This window comes from Bufo gargarizans, chromosome 6, assembly GCF_014858855.1.
Source record: "Bufo gargarizans isolate SCDJY-AF-19 chromosome 6, ASM1485885v1, whole genome shotgun sequence".
Taxonomy (NCBI): Eukaryota; Metazoa; Chordata; class Amphibia; order Anura; family Bufonidae; genus Bufo; species Bufo gargarizans.
Genome location: NC_058085.1, coordinates 205,648,544 through 205,669,307, shown reverse-complemented (window position 1 = coordinate 205,669,307; position 20,764 = coordinate 205,648,544). Strand labels below are relative to the sequence as shown.

The 20,764-nt window shown below is 45.1% G+C and overlaps 1 protein-coding gene across 1 annotated transcript in view; it reads left to right on the top strand.

The window, feature by feature from the left end:
• DUSP29 (dual specificity phosphatase 29) overlaps nt 1-20,379 on the top strand; it is a 98,092-nt gene extending 77,713 nt beyond the window's left edge. Inside the window, exons 2-4 of the mRNA XM_044298836.1 lie at nt 8,425-8,643; nt 9,158-9,378; nt 19,846-20,379. Coding sequence (XP_044154771.1) covers nt 8,447-8,643; nt 9,158-9,378; nt 19,846-20,081 — 654 coding nt within the window. The 5' untranslated portion in view covers nt 8,425-8,446 and the 3' untranslated portion in view covers nt 20,082-20,379. The remainder of the gene's footprint in view (nt 1-8,424; nt 8,644-9,157; nt 9,379-19,845) is intronic.
• The last annotated feature ends 385 nt before the right edge of the window (nt 20,380-20,764 follow it).

Below are 20,764 nucleotides of genomic sequence, written 5' to 3'. Positions count from 1 at the left end.
ACACAAACAAACGTGACACTTAACTTCTGAAGAGAGGGATGAACAAGAAAACACGAGGCGACCTCACACCAGCTCAGCCAAACCCAAATTAAACTATCTACCGCATAGTCAGAATGGAGGGGCCAGACTATAAAGGGTAGAAGTGATGACCACTGAACAACAGCTGAGAAAAGGGAAGTGGTCATTAATAGAGTTGAGCGAACACCTGGATGTTCGGGTTCGAGAAGTTCGGCCGAACTTCCCGGAAATGTTCGGGATCCGAACCCGATCCGAACTTCGTCCCGAACCCGAACCCCATTGAAGTCAATGGGGACCCGAACTTTTCGGCACTAAAACGGCTGTAAAACAGCCCAGGAAAGGGCTAGAGGGCTGCAAAAGGCAGCAACATGTAGGTAAATCCCCTGCAAACAAATGTGGATAGGGAACTGAATTAAAATAAAAATTAAATAAATAAAAATTAACCAAAATCAATTGGAGAGAGGTCCCATAGCAGAGAATCTGGCTTCCCGTCACCCACCACTGGAACAGTCCATTCTCAGATATTTAGGCCCCAGAACCCAGGCAGAGGAGAGAGGTCCCGTAACAGAGAATCTGGCTTCATGTCAGCAAAGAATTAGTCTGCATGTCATAGCAGAGAATGAGGCTTCACGTCAGCCACCACTGCAACAGTCCATTGGCATATATTTAGGCCCAGCACCCAGGCAGAGGAGAGAGGTCCCGTAACAGACAATCTGGCTTCATGTCAGCAGAGAATCAGTCTTCATGTCATAGCAGAGAATCAGGCTTCACGTCAGCCACCACTGCAACAGTCCATTGGCATATATTTAGGCCCAGCACCCAGGCAGAGGAGAGAGGTCCCGTAACAGAGGATCTGGCTTCATGTCAGCAGAGAATCAGTCTGCATGTCATAGCAGAGAATGAGGCTTCACGTCAGCCACCACTGCAACAGTCCATTGGCATATATTTAGGCCCAGCACACAGGCAGAGGAGAGAGGTCCCGTAACAGACAATCTGGCTTCATGTCAGCAGAGAATTAGTCTGCATGTCATAGCAGAGAATGAGGCTTCACGTCAGCCACCACTGCAACAGTCCATTGGCATATATTTAGGCCCAGCACACAGGCAGAGGAGAGAGGTCCCGTAACAGACAATCTGGCTTCATGTCAGCAGAGAATCAGTCTGCATGTCATAGCAGAGAATCAGGCTTCACGTCACCCACCACTGCAACAGTCCATTGTCATAAATTTAGGCCCAGCACCCAGGCAGAGGAGAGAGGTCCCGTAACAGACAATCTGGCTTCATGTCAGCAGAGAATTAGTCTGCATGTCATAGCAGAGAATGAGGCTTCACGTCAGCCACCACTGCAACAGTCCATTGGCATATATTTAGGCCCAGCACACAGGCAGAGGAGAGAGGTCCCGTAACAGACAATCTGGCTTCATGTCAGTAGAGAATCAGTCTGCATGTCATAGCAGAGAATCAGGCTTCACGTCACCCACCACTGCAACAGTCCATTGTCATAAATTTAGGCCCAGCACCCAGGCAGAGGAGAGAGGTCCCGTAACAGACAATCTGGCTTCATGTTAGCAGAGAATTAGTCTGCATGTCATAGCAGAGAATGAGGCTTCACGTCACCCACCACTGTAAGAGTCCATTTTCATAAGTTTAGGCCCAGCACCCAGGCAGAGGAGAGAGGTCCCGTAACAGAGGATCTGACTTCATGTCAGCAGAGAATTAGTCTGCATGTCATAGCAGAGAATGAGGCTTCATGTCAGCCACCACTGCAACAGTCCATTGGCATATATTTAGGCCCAGCACCCAGGCAGAGGAGAGAGGTCCCGTAACAGACAATCTGGCTTCATGTCAGCAGAGAATCAGTCTTCATATCATAGCAGAGAATCAGGCTTCACGTCACCCACCACTGTAAGAGTCCATTTTCATAAATTTAGGCCCAGCACCCAGGCAGAGGAGAGAGGTCCCGTAACAGAGGATCTGGCTTCATGTCAGCAGAGAATCATTCTGCATGTCATAGCAGAGAATCAGGCTTCACGTCACCCAACATTGGAACAGTCCATTGGCATATATTTAGGCCCCGGCACCCAGACAGAGAAGAGGTTCATTCAACTTTGGGTAGCCTCGCAATATAATGGTAAAATGAAAATAAAAATAGGATTGAATGAGGAAGTCCCCTGGAGTCCAATAATATATGGTTAAGGGGAGGTAGTTAATGTCTAATCTGGACAAGGGACGGACAGATCCTGTGGGATCCATGCCTGGTTCATTTTTATGAACGTCAGCTTGTCCACATTGGCTGTAGACAGGCGGCTGCGTTTGTCTGTAATGACGCCCCCTGCCGTGCTGAATACACGTTCAGACAAAACGCTGGCCGCCGGGCAGGCCAGCACCTCCAAGGCATAAAAGGCTAGCTCTGGCCACGTGGACAATTTAGAGACCCAGAAGTTGAATGGGGCCGAACCATCAGTCAGTACGTGGAGGGGTGTGCACATGTACTGTTCCACCATGTTAGTGAAATGTTGCCTCCTGCTAACACGTTGCGTATCAGGTGGTGGTGCAGTTAGCTGTGGCGTGTTGACAAAAGTTTTCCACATCTCTGCCATGCTAACCCTGCCCTCAAAGGAGCTGGCATTGACACAGCTGCCTTGGCGACCTCTTGCTCCTCCTCTGCCTTGGCCTTGGGCTTCCACTTGTTCCCCTGTGACATTTGGGAATGCTCTCAGTAGCGCGTCTACCAACGTGCGCTTGTACTCGCGCATCTTCCTATCACGCTCCAGTGCAGGAAGTAAGGTGGGCACATTGTCTTTGTAGCGTGGATCCAGCAGGGTGGCAACCCAGTAGTCCGCACAGGTTAAAATGTGGGCAACTCTGCTGTCGTTGCGCAGGCACTGCAGCATGTAGTCGCTCATGTGTGCCAGGCTGCCCAGGGGTAAGGACAAGCTGTCCTCTGTGGGAGGCATATCGTCATCGTCCTGCCTTTCCCCCCAGCCACGCACCAGTGATGGACCCGAGCTGCGTTGGGTGCCACCCCGCTGTGACCATGCTTCATCCTCATCCACCTCCTCCTCATCCTCGTCCTCCTCGTCCTCCAGTAGTGGGCCCTGGCTGGCCACATTTGTACCTGGCCTCTGCTGTTGCCAAAAACCTCCCTCTGAGTCACTTCGAAGAGACTGGCCTGAAAGTGCTAAAAATTACCCCTCTTCCTCCTCCTCCTGGGCCACCTCCTCTTCCATCATCGCCCTAAGTGTTTTCTCAAGGAGACATAGAAGTGGTATTGTAACGCTGATAACGGCGTCATCGCCACTGGCCATGTTGGTGGAGTACTCGAAACAGCGCAACAGGGCACACAGGTCTCGCATGGAGGCCCAGTCATTGGTGGTGAAGTGGTGCTGTTCTGTAGTGCGACTGACCCGTGCGTGCTGCAGCTGAAACTCCACTATGGCCTGCTGCTGCTCGCACAGTCTGTCCAGCATGTGCAAGGTGGAGTTCCACCTGGTGGGCACGTCGCATATGAGGCGGTGAGCGGGAAGGCCGAAGTTACGCTGTAGCGCAGACAGGCGAGCAGCAGCAGGATGTGAACGCCGGAAGCGCGAACAGACGGCCCGCACTTTATGCAGCAGCTCTGACATGTCGGGGTAGTTGTGTATGAACTTCTGCACCACCAAATTCAGCACATGCGCCAAGCAAGGGATGTGCGTCAAATTGGCTAGTCCCAGAGCTGCAACGAGATTTTGCCCATTATCACACACCACCAGGCCGGGCTTGAGGCTCACCGGCAGCAACCACTCGTCGGTCTGTTGTTCTATACCCCGCCACAACTCCTGTGCGGTGTGGGGCCTGTCCCCCAAACATATGAGTTTCAGAATGGCCTGCTGACGTTTACCCCGGGCTGTGCTGAAGTTGGTGGTGAAGGTGTGTGGCTGACTGGATGAGCAGGTGGAAGAAGAGGAGGAGGAAGCCGAGAAGGAGGAGGTGGCAACAGGAGGCAAAGAATGTTGCCCTGCGATCCTTGGCGGCGGAAGGACGTGCGCCAAACAGCTCTCCGCCTGGGGCCCAGCTGCCACTACATTTACCCAGTGTGCAGTTAGGGAGATATAGCGTCCCTGGCCGTGCTTACTGGTCCACGTATCTGTGGTTAGGTGGACCTTGCTACAGATGGCGTTGCGCAGTGCACACTTGATTTTATCGGATACTTGGTTGTGCAGGGAAGGCACGGCTCTCTTGGAGAAGTAGTGGCGGCTGGGAACAACATACTGTGGGACAGCAAGCGACATGAGCTGTTTGAAGCTGTCTGTGTCCACCAGCCTAAATGACAGCATTTCATAGGCCAGTAGTTTAGAAATGCTGGCATTCAGGGCCAGGGATCGAGGGTGGCTAGGTGGGAATTTACACTTTCTCTCAAATGTTTGTGAGATGGAGAGCTGAACGCTGGCGTGTGACATGGTTGAGACGCTTGGTGACGGAGGTGGTGGTGGTGGTGTTGGTGGTACATCCCCTGTTTGCTGGGCGGCAGGTGCCAACGTTCCTCCAGAGGCGGAGGAAGAGGCCGAGGCGGCAGCAGCAGAAGAGGTAGCAGGGGGAGCCTGAGTGACTTCCTTGGTTTTAAGGTGTTTACTCCACTGCAGTTCATGCTTTGCATGCAGGTGCCTGGTCATGCAGGTTGTGCTCAGGTTCAGAACGTTAATGCCTCGCTTCAGGCTCTGATGGCACAGCGTGCAAACCACTCGGGTCTTGTCGTCAGCACATTGTTTGAAGAAGTGCCATGCCAGGGAACTCCTTGAAGCTGCCTTTGGGGTGCTCGGTCCCAGATGGCGGCGGTCAGTAGCAGGCGGAGTCTCTTGGCGGCGGGTGTTCTGCTTTTGCCCACTGCTCCCTCTTTTGCTACGCTGTTGGCTCGGTCTCACCACTGCCTCTTCCTCCGAAATGTGAAAGTCAGTGGCACGACCTTCATTCCATGTGGGGTCTAGGACCTCATCGTCCCCTGCATCGTCTTCCACCCAGTCTTGATCCCTGACCTCCTGTTCAGTCTGCACACTGCAGAAAGACGCAGCAGTTGGCACCTGTGTTTCGTCATCATCAGAGACATGCTGAGGTGGTATTCCCATGTCCTCATCATCAGGAAACATAAGTGGTTGTGCGTCAGTGCATTCTATGTCTTTCACCGCTGGGGAAGGGCTAGGTGGATGCCCTTGGGAAACCCTGCCAGCGGAGTCTTCAAACAGCATAAGAGACTGCTGCATAACTTGAGGCTGAGACAGTTTCCCTGGTATGCATGGGGGTGATGTGACAGACTGATGGGGTTGGTTTTCAGGCGCCATCTGTGCGCTTTCTGCAGAAGACTGGGTGGGAGATAATGTGAACGTGCTGGATCCACTGTCGGCCACCCAATTGACTAATGCCTGTACCTGCTCAGGCCTTACCATCCTTAGAACGGCATTGGGCCCCACCATATATCGCTGTAAATTCTGGCGGCTACTGGGACCTGAGGTAGTTGGTACACTAGGACGTGTGGATGTGGCAGAACGGCCACGTCCTCTCCCAGCACCAGAGGGTCCACTAACACCACCACGACCATGTCCACGTCCGCGTCCCTTACTAGATGTTTTCCTCATTGTTATGGTTCACCACAACAACAAAAATATTATTTGGCCCAATGTATTGTATTCAAATTCAGCGGGATATAAATTTGAGGCCTAGTATTTAGGCGCTGGGTGACCGGTATGGATTTAGTGACAGAATTAGACTGGGAAATGCACAGTAGCGTGTGTGTGAAGTTATTCTGAATGACCCTATGTGCACCTTGAATATTATATACCCTTTTAGGGATAGATTTCAAATAGCTCTGATATAGCAGAAACCACTAAATTATGAAATTTCTAAATTGGGAATTGTATTTCAACCCAGAACAAAAAATGTGCTTTGACGGACACTAAATAACTTTCCCAGCCACAACAGGACAGCGGTAACGAGAGATTTAGCGGGATATAAATTTGAGGCCTAGTATTTAGGCGCTGGGTGACCGGTATGGATTTACTAACAGAATTGGACTTGGAAATGCACAGTAGCGTGTGTGTGAAGTTATTCTGAATGACCCTATGTGCACCTTGAATATTATATACCCTTTTAGGGATAGATTTCAAATAGCTCTGATATAGCAGAAACCACTAAATTATGAAATTGCTAAATTGGGAATTGTATTTCAACCCAGAACAAAAAATGTGCTTTGACGGACACTAAATAACTTTCCCAGCCACAACAGGACAGCGGTAACGAGAGATTTAGCGGGATATAAATTTGAGGCCTAGTATTTAGGCGCTGGGTGACCGGTATGGATTTAGTGACAGAATTAGACTGGGATATGGCCAAAAAATAACCACACTATTGCTGGTTAAATGCACTTGGTGTGACAGCTTGACCAACCACACTACTGAGGGTTAAATGCACTTGGTGACGGGCGCAGCTTGCCCCTTATGTAGTATATAGCCAAAAAATGAACAGACTATTGCTGGTTAAATGCACTTGGTGACGGGCGCAGCTTGCCCCTGATTTAGTATATGGCCAAAAAATGAACAGACTATTGCTGGTTAAATGCACTTGGTGTGATAGCTTGACCAACCACACTACTGAGGGTTAAATGCACTTGGTGACGGGCGCAGCTTGCCCCTGATGTAGTATATGGCCAAAAAATGAACAGACTATTGCTGGTTAAATGCACTTGGTGTGACAGCTTCACCCTGATGTAGGCTTTAGCCAAAAAACAACCACACCATTGAGGGATAAATGCACTTGGTGACAGGCGCAGCTTGCCCCTGATGTAGTATATGGCCAAAAAATAAACAGACTATTGCTGGTTAAATGCACTTGGTGTGACAGCTTCACCCTGATGTAGGCTTTAGCCAAAAAACAACCACACCATTGAGGGTTAAATGCACTTGGTCGCAGCTTGTGCTGGCGCACCACAAGACACAAAATGGCCGCCGATCACCCCAGAAAAATGTGACTGACAAACGGTCTGGGCAGCCTAAAAACAGTGAGCAATTGAGGATCAGCAGCTCAATGATCCACAGCTGCAGATCGATCAGTTAATCAAGTCCTTTGGAGGAGTTAATCTGCCTAATCTCGCCCTACTGTCGCAGCCGCAACCTCTCCCTACGCTAATCAGAGCAGAGTGACGGGCGGCGCTATGTGACTCCAGCTTAAATAGAGGCTGGGTCACATGGTGCTCTGGCCAATCACAGCCATGCCAATAGTAGGCATGGCTGTGATGGCCTCTTGGGGCAAGTAGTATGACGCTTGTTGATTGGCTGCTTTGCAGCCTTTCAAAAAGCGCCAAGAAAGCGTCACAAAAGCGCCAAGAAAGCGACGAACACCGAACCCGGACTTTTACGAAAATGTCCGGGTTCGGGTCCGTGTCACGGACACCCCAAAATTCGGTACGAACCCGAACTATACAGTTCGAGTTCGCTCATCCCTAGTCATTAACCCTATCAATGCTGAATCAAGAGAAATCAAGGAGGCTTTTAGATTCCTCCACGCTCAGCCGGTCTTCTTGATCTCCTGCCATCAGTCACATGAGGGACCGTGACAGATATATTATGACACATACATGCAGGGGCGTAACTACCATAGTGGCAGACCATGCGACTGCTATGGGGCCCAGGGCAAGAGGGGGTCAAGTTGGAATTATCCCCTCTTCTACTGGGGGTAAAAACTTGGTCAGAACTCTACCCTCTAAAATGAGGCAGTGAACAAATGTCCAAAGGTTCATTGAAAAGGGTTTAGGCAGAAACCCTTCTGTCCTGTGTGGGGGGGCCTGGTTTTACCTTTGCTATGGGGCCCTTACTTCTCTATGTACGCAACTGCATACCTGGTTATATTATTTGAGTCATCCATGTAAAAATTAAGCATCAAAATTCTCTTGATGCTCCATCATAACTATTTCCCACCTATCCACCGGAGAGTGCTAAGTATAGTGAGGGTTTGACCATTGGGACCCACACACCCATCACAACCCCTGCCTCTCTATTCATCTCTATGGGACTTCCAGATATAGCACTGTAATCAACTTTTCTTCAGCAGTCCCGCAGAGTTTAATGGAGCAGTGCACATGTATGACCCTCAGTCTATTAATTCTGGGCACTCCGGGACCCCCATTCTTGTGATCGATGGGGTCCCAACAGTCAGACTCCCACCAATCATATACTTATCAACTATCCTGTGATAAATTGGTATGTGCAACAATTCATTTCACTTCAAGACTTTGCTGTGTGGCAAGGCATTAGGTTTTGCGATGTGTGTATCTCAGTCTCCTAAGCTATTCATTTGACTGCTTATCTTTCAAATTCTTAACTACCCAAGAATATCTGGAATCTGGACCTAGATTTAATTCTGCACACTTTTACCCATATAGAGACCACAGGAACAGTACATCTATGCCAGTTTCCCAATCAAGAATGCCTGCTGACACAGCTAGCCGTAAGAAGACTAATGCATATGCAGCAGTGGCTGTGGATCCAGATACTGGATATAGCACTCCTGGGGCATTTGAGTTAGAGAGACTATTTTGGCATGGAGCAGCCAAATACACCCATGTAAATGAAGTTTTCCCCAACTTGTACATTGGAGACGAGTGAGTATAGTAATAATGTGCTTATAACCTAATTAAGAACAACATATAAGAAGCTACGATTGGGAGTTAAGCCAACCATACACTTGAAAAAACTGTTGGCAGTATTGGACGACATACATGTAATGTGAATGGCCAACTTAACCCCTTTACGGCGGTCACTAAGGGGCCTTATGCGGAAAAATAAAAACGCTATAGCTCTTGGAACCCGACGATGAAAAAAGGAAGAAAAACGCTTGGTCAGTAAGGCCAAGCATCACTAATGGGTTAATGAACAAATGCTAGATTACACCCAAATGTGATTAGAACTTCTGATATAATATTTTTTGAAACTTCATGGAGGGAATTTATGAGGGGGGCAATATTTGAAGTCAGTTTTGTTTGAGTCTGTGTTAGCATACTTTGCACCAAATTTATCCAAGCCATAATACTCGAACATTTTAGCATGCATTTCCTGTCAATAAAATGGTGGTAAATTAGTACACTAAGTTTGTTTAACTTTTTTTTTTTTTTTAAGGAAAACTGCATTAGAACGCTATGGTTTGGAGAAAAATGGCTTCACTCACATTCTCAATGCTGCACATGGGCGCTGGAATGTGGACACAGGAGCAGAGTATTACAGTGATATGGATGTGGAGTATTATGGGGTGGAAGCAACAGATCTACCCAGTTTTGACTTAAGTCAGTTTTTTCACCCTGCAGCTGAATTCATTCACAAGGCACTAAACAAGTCAAATAGTAAGTATAAAATGTAGGCACATAAAAATAAAACTTAATTTTCTCAATCACACCTAAGTGCAAACATATGGTTAAAGGGGTATTCCGGTTACCATAAATATGACATTATCAATATTTACCTAATATAATGTAAATTTCACATATTTACCATTCAGTAGTTATAATAGTAGTTTTCTTCCTCTGCTACCCACTGTGTTTCCTTAACAATTACCTTGGCATCATAGTATGGCATTGTGAAACAAAGGGAGTGTTATGCCCCTTTCACACGGGCGAGTATTCCTCGCGAATGTGATGCGTGAGTTGAATGCATTGCACCCGCACTGAATACCGACCCATTCATTTCTATGGGGCTGTTCACATGAGCGGTGATTTTCACGCATCACTTATGCGTTGCGTGAAAATCGCAGCATGCTCTATTTTGTGCATTTTTCACGTAACGCAGGCCCCATAATAATGAATGGGGTTGAGTGAAAATCGCAAGCATCCACAAGCAAGTGTGGATGCGGTGCGAATTTCACGCACGGTTACTTGGAGACGATCCGGATGGAGACCTGATCATTATTATTTTCCCTTATAACATGGTTATAAGGGAAAATAATAGCATTCTGAATACAGAATGCATAGTAAAATAGCGCTGGAGGGGCTAAAATAAATAAAAAATAATTTAACTCACCTTAATCCACTTGTTCGCGCAGCCCGGCATCTCCTTCTGTCCTCATCTTAGCTGTGTGGAGGAACAGGACCTGTGGTGACGTCACTCCGGTCATCACATGATCCATCACCATGGTAAAAGATCATGTGATGGATCATGTGATGGATCATGTGATGACCGGAGTGACGTCACCACAGGTCCTGTTCCTCCACACAGCTAAGATGAGGACAGAAGGAGATGCCGGGCTGCGCGAACAAGTGGATTAAGGTGAGTTAAATTATTTTTTATTTATTTTAGCCCCTCCAGCGCTATTTTACTATGCATTCTGTATTCAGAATGCTATTATTTTCCCTTATAACCATGTTATAAGGGAAAATAATACAATCTACAGAACACCGATCCCAAGCCCGAACTTCTGTGAAGAAGTTCGGGTTTGGGTACCAAACATGCACGATTTTTCTCACGCGAGTGCAAATCGCATTACAATGTTTTGCACTTGCGCGGAAAAATCGTATTCCCGCAATGCACCCGCCTTAGGCTACATGCACACAACACATTTTTTAACGGCCATCACAAGTCTGTTTTAAGATCAATGGTAGTCTATGGGGTTATTCACACGGCAGTTTTTTTGACTGTCAGTGAAAAACTGACTTAAAAAAATAGAACATGTTTTATCTTGTCCATTTTTCACTGACAGACTGCCCCCATACAATTGAATGGGTACATTTTTAAAGTCCGTTTCTCAGAAAGGCATCAGTATAATAAGCGTCCATTTTTTTCACTGTCATGTGCATGTAGCCTTAATGTGTTGGTGATTACTGAGTAGAGGGGGCATGACAGGACTGTGATATCAGGCAGCCAATCAATAAATATCAACACTCATGAACAAGCACAAAATCACACCAGGAAATTTAGGCATTGTGGGTATTGTAGTCTTTGCAGTTTTGTGAGGGAAGATCAGGCGCCATGATACTCTCAGTGTGTTGCAGGCTCACACAGGAGCTAGACAAATGGATTGCAAGGTAAATTGAATCTCTGGTTATATGTATAGGTATGGGTTCTGGTTGGGTCACAGCTTGTAGCCTTAATGCAGTTTTTCAAAAATTAAGTTACTTTATTAGAATACCCCTTTAAAACAAACTCCAATTTTCACACATGGTGTTCAAATTACTCTACTTCGCTTAAACACTGTAAATTATAAAACTCGAGCTGTCTGCATCCACCACTAGAAGGGACTCAATGTATATTGATTTATACATTATACAGATACTATGGAGCTCAATTGGAGTGGTAAAATATTCATGCAATTAACTCTCTCTAGTGGTATTTGTTGTCAAATACTGTTGAAGAATAAGCTTCAGTTCAGTACCCCAAATGACACTACTGATCTGCTTCTATTGAAGATTCGCTCTTTTACCACTGCCATCAGCTGTATCTAATGTTAAAAGCTTTCACAGCTATACAGAAAGAGCTGCAGCACAAATGACATGCCCCTGAGCTGCCTGTCTGAAATAGCAATTGTAGCAATGAATGGGGGAGCTCATGAACCATATTAGGCACAGGGCAGCTTTGTTAGAGATTGTCTTGTACTATATTATAGCTGATTTTATTTTTTTAAATTAATTTTGAGATAGCACCTTTAAGATAAAAATATCAGAATGATATCCTAATAAAGTTATGCTATTTGGCAAATTTACCCTAAATAAACAGTTCCCAAAAATGCCAAGCAAGAGGGCTTGCCACTTATGAGGATTGTTGTCTCAACCATGAAAGGATGAGATGAGAGTAACCCTTTAAAACAAACCAAAGCAAACATGCTAAAATACACATTGGGAATCAGTGCCACTGTATACTAATATGGATCCTAAATGCACAAGCCCCAAGTTTGTGGCAGTAGTGCAGTTTAGTGCCTCCCCATCTACCAAAATATAAAATTAGCATTAAAGAACAACTCTGGTAATTTTTACCTACATGGCTGCATTCACACGACCGTGAGTAGGGGTCAAGTCCTGGGAAAAAAGTGTGGGAACTCACCCAAGATCCACTGCCACCCCGACCCCCCCCCATAGAACGTAAACAAAAACTGGAATTGAGCTATATGTCTGTTAAGGCATAATTCATCGCTTTCATATTAAAAGCTCCCTTATATATAATTTACTTACAGTTCTGAAGACTCAGGGGTACTGGCTGTCTTAGCCTCAGAGGTGCTGGCAGGCTTGGCCGCAGGGGTGCTGACAGGCTTGGTCTCAGGGGGGCTGACAGGCTTGGTCGGGCAGAAGGAGTGTGGGAGACTGTGAGGCCTTTGTTCTCCAAGCTGCTCCGGAAAAAAACTATTTTTCATTACACCTCAGGTCAGACCACCAATCAGACCCCCAATGTTAATCAAACCTCAGCTAACAGCCCCCAAAAGATCCCCAATGTTAATAAGACCCCAATAAGACCTCATATCAAACCTCAGCTCAGACCCCAATATGAATCAGACCTCAGATAAGAGCCCAATGCCTCATAGCAGCCCCCAGTAGCCTCAAAGCAGCCCCCAGTAGCCTTATAGCAGCCCCCAGTAGCCATATAGCAGCCCCTAGTAGCCTCATATCAGCCCCTAGGACCTCTCCATCAGCCCCCAGTGCCTCTCCATCAGCCCCTAGTGCCTCTCCATCAGCCCCTAGTGCCACTCCATCAGCCCCTAGTGCCTCTCTATCAGCCCCAGTACCTCTCCATTAGCACCCAGTAGCCTCTCCATCAGCCCACAGTGCCTCTCCATCAGCCCACAGTGCCTCTCCATCAGTCCACAGTGCCTCTCCATCAGCCCACAGTGGCTCTCACCAGCCCCCAGTGGCTCTCAATCATCTCCCAGTGCCTCTCCATCTGCCCTAGTGCCTCTCCATCAGCCCCCAGTGCCTCTCCATCAGCCCCCAGTGCCTCTCCATCAGCCCCCAGTGCCTCTCCAGCATCCCCCAGTGCCTCTCCAGCATCCCCCAGTGCCTCTCCATCTTCCCCCAGTGCCTCTCCATCTTCCCCCAGTGCCTCTCCATCTTCCCCCAGTGCCTCTCCATCAGCCTCCAGTGCCTCTCAATTAGCCCCCAGAGCCTCTCCATCAGCTCCCAGTACCTCTCCATCAGCCCCCAGTAGCCTTTCCATCAGCCCCCTGTGCCTCTCCATCTTCCCCCAGTGCCTCTCCATCTTACTCCAGTGCCTCTCCATCAGCCCCCAGTGCCTCTCACCAGCGGCCCCCCAGTCAGTGCCCCTCCATCAGCCCCTAGGCCCCCCAGTCAGTGCCCCTCCATCAGCCCCCAGGCCCCCCAGTCAGTGCCTCTGCATCAGCCCCCAGGCCCCCAGCCCCCAGGCCCCCCAGTCAGTGCCCCCAGAGCGCCTCAGCCCTCATGCCTGTGCGCAGCCCTGCACAGCCGACAGCCGAGGACTTTAGGTCAAAGTTCGGTTCGGGACCCGAACTTGACCTAAACTTGACCCTGAACCCGGACCCCATTAAAGTCAATAGGGACCCGAACTTCACTTTATTATTTTCCATTATAACATGGTTATAACGGAAAATAATACTATTAGCTTTTTCGAATCTGAGTTTTCACGATCATGAAAACGCAGATCCGATGGTATATTCTAAACCTGAGGCGTTCCCATGGTGATGTGGACGCATCTCTGACAGGGCACTGCCATCCGCGGCACCTGAGGGGTTAATTGTGCGGACGGCAGCTCCCTGTCAGAGGTCGGGTGCCGGAGTTCTGTTATTTTTTTGCTACCCGCAAAATTTTGCTACCCTCATCACTTCCTGTTGTGACGTAGCTGCACCGGAAAGTTTGGAAGGTGGTGTTTTCTCGCCACCAGAGTGGCTGAGAAGGAGGTATGTCGGCGCAGGGGCACAACGATGGGGTAGACAAATTTCACACTTAGAGTTGCTGTGAACAAGCCGAGGGTAGGTAAAAATTACAGGCCACTGCGCATGCGCGCCGAGGGTAGAAAAAAATTACGGGCCACTGCGAGTTTTGTGCTAGAACTTCAATCAAGATGGTGGCGGCCGACTCTTCGCAATCAAATGGATGAGGTAAGTATGATTTAATGTATTTTTGAAAAATTTTACCCTTCAAAGGTTAATGTCTGATGCTGCGATCAGCTACAAACGTGGCATCTGAGGGGTACAATGAAAGGGGGTGGCGCAATCGGAAATCCCTGTCATTGCACCCCCTACCTACAAAGAAATGCACTTCGTAATGATCTAATTTATCATGTAGCAAATTTTTTCGTAAAATTAGGCAAAGCAGCCAAATAAAATTTTTCAATATTTTGACTTTCACTAGTCACCTTCACAGAGGATCTGACAATGAATTGGAGTGTTTTACGATTGTCTGCCAGATAGTCTGTGTAAAACAACCCTTAGGGCTCTTTCACACAAGTGAGTTTTCCATCCAGATGTGATGTGTGTAGCATCTGGACTGAATCCTGATTCATTCATTTTAATGGGTCTGTGCACATGAGCATCGTTTTTCACACATTATCTTTGCATTCCGGAACAATCACAGCATGTAAATTTTTATGCAGTCCTGGCTCCATAGGAGTGAATGAGCCTTGTGTGAAAATCGAAAGGTATCCGGATGCAATTCAGATAAAATGCGCTTTTCACTCCTCTGCCTGAGAAGGTGGTGATGTTGAATTCACTAAAAGAGCTCAAGAGGGGCCTGTATGTATTTCTGGAGTGTAATAATATTACAGGTTATAGTTACTAGAGATGGGTTGCTAATCCAGGGAGTTATTCTGATTGCCTGATTGGAGTCGGGAAGGAATTTTTTCACCTAAATTGAGGAAAATTTGCTTCTACCTTCCACTGGATCAACTTGCAACTTGATAACAGGCTGAACTGGATGGACAGATGTCTTTTTTCAGCCTTTTAAATTGTTACTATGTTACTAATGGTTACTAGGAGATGTAAATTGTTATTCTTTACTTTTTGATCACAAGACAATCCGGAAGGAAAAAAAAGCGCATACTGAACCCAATTGCAGAAAAAACTAATTGCATTTGTGTGCAAAACCATCAATTTTTCCATTAACAAATCCTGACACAATCAATATTACTCATGTGAAAGAGCCCTTAGGCCTCTTGCAGACGAGTGTGTCCAGATTAGGTCCGAATGCGTTGAGTCTATGATCAGGGAAAATCGTGAGAGTAGGTACGCAATTGCAGCCAGTTTTGACTGCAATTGCGTTTCTGATGTTCAGTTTTTATCGCACGGGTGCAATGCATTTTGCATACGCGTGATAAACAATTGACTGTGGTACCCAGACCCGAACCTGGACTTCTTCACTGAAGTTTGGGTTTGGATTAGGTGTTCTGTATATTTTATTATTTTCCCTTATAACATAGTTATAAGGGAAAATAATAGCATTCTTAATACAGAATGCTTACTACGTATAATGTGGCTTTAGGCATTAAAAAATAAAAAAAATGAACTCCCCTCATCCTGTTGTTCGCGCAGCTGGGATCATCTTCTTTCTTCTTTCAGGACCTGCCAAAGGATCTTTGATGACGTAATCGCTTTGATCACGTGGTGAGCACGGTGACGTCAGCGCAGGTCCTGCAGAATGAAGATAGAAATCTCCTATCTTCATTCAGCAGGACCTGCGCTGACATCACCGCGCTCATCACATGGTGAAAGAAAATGATGCCAGTTGCGTAAACAACAGGATGAGGTGAGTTGATTTTATTTTAATTTTTTTTAACCCCTCAGGCCACATTTTAGTAAGCATTCTGTATTAAGAATGCTATTATTTTCCCTTATAACCATGTTATAAGGGAAAAATATACAGTAAATTGTCTTTTATCAATTTGCTTAAATAATCTCCTAGCACCATGTATGAAAATCGCACTGCATCCCCACTTGCTTGCGGATGCTTGCGATTTTTACGCAGACCCATTCATTTCTATGGGGCCTGCGCTGCGTGAAAAACACAGAATATAGAACATGCTGCGATTTTCACGCAATGCACAAGTGATGCGTGAAAATCACTGCTCATCTGAACAGCCCCATTGAAGTGAATGGGTCTAGATTCAGTGCGGGTGAAATGCGTTCACCTCGCTCGTTGCACCTGCACGGAATTCTCGCCCCTTAAGTTCAGTGAAACTCGCACCATTTAGCAAGCAAGTTCCGTCAGTTTTGACTGCAATTGCGTTAATTTTTTTTTTTTGCGCGAGTACAATGGTATTCAAAACTGATTTTACAAACTTTGTTAAGCCTTTAGGTGTTCCACAATAATGAATGTAAAATAGAGATAAAATTTCAAAATTTCACTTTTTTGGCAGATTTTCCATTTGAATCCATTTTTTCCAGTTACAAAGCAAAGGTTAACAGCCAAACCAAACTCCATATTTATGGCCCTGATTCTGTAGTTTATAGAAACACCCCATATGTGGCCGTAAACTGATGTACGGGCACACGGCAGGGCGCAGAAGGAAAGGAATGCCATACGGTTTTTGGAAGGCGGATTTTGCTGGACTGGTTTTTTGACACCATGTCCCATTTGAAGCCCCCCTGATGCACCCCTAGAGTAGAAACCATTTTAGAACCTACACCCCTCAAGGTATACAAAACTGATTTTGCTAACTTTGTTAACCCTTTAGGTGTTCCTCAAGAATTAATGGAAAATAGAGATCACATTTTAAAAGTTTACTTTTTTGGCAGATTTTCCATTTTAATAATTTTTTTCAGTTACAAAGCAAGGGTTAACAGCCAAACAAAACTCAATATTTATGGCCCTGATTCTGTAGTTTACAGAAACACCCCATATGTGGTCATAAACTGCTGTACGGGCACACGGCAGGGCGCAGAAGGAAAGGAATGCCATATGTTTTTTTACACCCCTAGAGTAGAAACTCTAAAAAAGTGACCCCATTTTGGAAACTACGGGATAGGGTGGCAGTTTTGTTGCTGTTTTGGCATCGTTTTTATTTTTTGTTATTTACAACATTCATCTGACAGGTATGATCATGTGGTATTTTTAAAGAGCAGGTTGTCACAGACGCGAAAATACCAAATATGGCTAGTTTTTTGGGTTGTTTGTGCAGTTTTACTTAACAAAGCATTTAAAAAAAATGATTCTTTAGTGTCTCCACATTCTGAATGCCATAGTTTTATTTATTTTGTGGGTGACTGTCTTGTGTAGGGGTTTATTTTTTTCGGAATGAGATGACGGTTTGATTTGGTGTGCTAATCACTTTTTGATCGCTTGCTATTACACTTTTTGTAATGTAAGGTGACAAAAAAATTGCATTTTTTTACAATGTTTTTATATTATATTTTTTACAGTATTCACCTGAGGGGTTAGGTCATGTAATCTCTTTATAAAGCAGGTTATTACGGATGCGGCGATACCTAATATGTCTGCCTTTTTTTTATTTATGTAAGTGTTACACAATGATTTCATTTTTTAAACAAAAAAATCAAGTTTTAGTGTCTCCATAGTCCGAGAGCCATTGTTTTTTCAGTTTTTAGGCGATTATCTTGGGTAGGGTATGATTTTTGTGGGATGAGATGACTGTTTGATTGGCACTATTTTGGGGTGCGTACGAATTTTTGATCGCTGGCTTCCTCTTTTTAAGCGCCCAGTGCCTGTCATTCAGTGCTCTGGTTGCATCGCTTTCACAAGCTAGCTCCAGAGTTCCCTGTGCTTTGATATATATTCTAGTATATCGCTTGGACACACAAAAACATAATTTATTTTTCAAAATTGCTTTATTATGTAAAACTGAAACGAACAAACAAAGTAGACATATTTGATATCATTGCGTTCGTAACAACCTGCTCTATAAAAATAGCACATGATCTACCCTGTCAGATGAATTTTGTAAAAAAAAAAAAAAAAAAAAAAAAGTGCCAAAACGGACATTTTTCAGTTACCTTGCCTCACAAAAAACTTAATATAGAGCAATTAAAAATCATATGTACCCCAAAATAGTACCAATAAAACTGGCACCTTATCCCCTAGTTTCCAAAATAGGGTCACTTTTTGGGAGTTTCTACTGTATGGGTGCATCAGGGGGGCTTTAAATGGGAAATGACATTTAAAACCAGTTTAGCAAAATCTGCCTTCCAAAAACCATATGGCGTTCCTTTCCTTCTGCGCCCTGCCGTGCGCCCTTACATCAGTTTACGACCACATGTGGAGTGTTTCTGTAAATCGCAGAATCTGGGTAATAAATGATGAGTTTTGTTTGGCTGTTAACCCTCAATATGTTAAAGAAAAAAATGTAATAAAATCGAAAATCTGCCAAAAAGTAAAATTTTGACATTTCATCTCCATTTTCCTTTAATTCTTGTGGAACACCTAAAGGGTTAACAAAGTTTGTAAAATCTGTTTTTAGTAACTTGAGGGGTGTAGTTTCCACAATGGGGTCATTTATGGGCGGTTTCCACTATGTAAGCCTCACAAAGTGACTTCAGACCTGAACTGGTCCTTAAAAAGTGGGATTTGGAAATTTTCTTAAAAATTTTAAGAATTGCTTCTAAACTTCTAAGGCTTATAACGTCCTAAAAAAATAAAATGACATTTCCAAAATGATGCCAACATAAAGTAGACATACGGGAAATGTTAAATAATAAATATTTTATCAGGTATAACTTTCTGTTTTAGAAGCAGAGAAATTGAAATTTTGAAAATTGTGAATTTTTCATTTTTACACAAGAGGATTTAAATCAATGGCCAACACTGCACTTTACAGGCAAGAAAATAAGCAGTTGTGCTTCTGTAAAGAAGAGTGGCATATTTCTTCTGTTTTTACATTTGTGTTAGAGATCAATCAGCAATAATTGAAAACAGCAACATGAACCAAAAAGCACACCTTTTTTTTCTAAGTGCATTGTGTAAACAGAATTTCCTAAAATTTGATTTACTACATTGTGACATTCATCAAAGATCATGGCCTACATTTACTAATGTGAATGTACCTAGATATTGGCATAAATTCCACCAAAATATGTAACAATTTGGTGCATCTCGGTTTAGAGAAATTCTCTGTGCTAGCCCAACACGGGAGGGCATGGCTGCACAGGAACTGGTGTTAAAGGGGTTGTCTGACTTAAAAAAAAATGGCATTTATATCATGTCGACAAAGTTAATACAATTCACTTATCAATGTTTTGTGGCTGTCAATATTGACTCCTTTGCTGGCTTGATTCATTTTTTCCATAGCATTATACCCCAATGTAGTAGAGTTACCAGTCATGCTTTCAGAGATTTCTGAGATGTGTTATCTAAACTATGCAAACACCTTCAATTGCTTTTCAATGGCTTTTGTTTCAAGATAACACGAGGATTTAAGAAATTTGAGTTAAGAGTTTGAGTGCTAACCCTGCTACATCTGTACACTGCTTGTTTCTAAGAGTTACGGACACTGTTTCATAGCATATATGAGGTTCTGGGACTGGAGCTGCTGCGCATGTGTGCTCCCATGGTTCCGGCCACCACAATGTGAAAGCACCGCCACTGCTGCTGGATTGCAGCAGTGGTCATAACCCCTTGAAATGAGCAATGTATAAAGCAATAGAAAATAAATCAAGCCAGCAAAGGAGGCAATATGGACAATCACATAATGTTAGTAAGTGCTTTGTATTAACTCTGCATACATGATAAATGCCATTTGCTGACGTGAGACAACCGCTTTAAAATCTCCAAATAAGCCTACCAAAAGTTGTTATTAGTTGGTATCTGTAGCTCATTCAACATTCATATTTAACTGTTAAAAATTGGTAAAATTTGAAACACATCTTTATAATAAACACTAGAAAAAGCAATGTCTTTCTTTTTATGCAGGTAAAGTTTTAGTCCACTGTGCTATGGGTCGGAGCCGCTCTGCCTCTCTCGTTCTGGCTTACCTGATGATTTATGAAAAAATGACCGTTGTTGATGCAATTGCACAAGTCCTTAAACATCGTTGTATACTTCCTAACCGGGGTTTTCTCAAGCAGTTACGGCAGCTAGACATTCAACTGGCCTTAGAGAGGCGAGCTGCACGGGATGCTGAAAATGGTTTTGACAAGAATGAATGATGGTGATAAAACAAGGAACTAACCAAGATTACAATTTGTGATGGAAATCTCATACACCACAACTTCAGCTTAGTTTCTGCTTTGATCTTGTGCTGTAAAAATCTGCTTCTGTCATTCAGCTTGTGACCTCTAGTACCTTCATCTACGGATTTGGCTACAGTTACTTTTCTCTTTTGTCACTCTGGTTCAACTTTAGGCCTCTTTCACACTTGCGTTGTCCGGATCCGGCATGTACTCCACTTGCCGGAATTACACGCCGGATCCGGAAAAACGCAAGTGTACTGAAAGCATTTGAAGACGGATACGTCTTCAAAATGCTTTCAGTGTTACTATGGCAGCCAGGACGCTATTAAAGTCCTGGTTGACATAGTAGGAGCGGGGAGCGGGGGAGCGGTATACTTACAGTCCACGCGGCTCCCGGGGCGCTCCAGAGTGACGTCAGAGCGCCCCATGCGCATGGATGACGTGCCATGCGATCACGTCATCCATGTGCGTGGGGCGCCCTGACGTCACTCTGGAGCATCCCGGGAGCCGCACGGACGGTAACTATACTTCTCCCGCGCTCCCCGCTACAATTTACCATGGCTGCCAGGACTTTAGCGTCCCGGCAGCCATGGTAACCATTCAGAAAAAGTAAAACGTCGGATCCGGCAATGCGCCGAAATGACGTTTAGCTTAAGGCC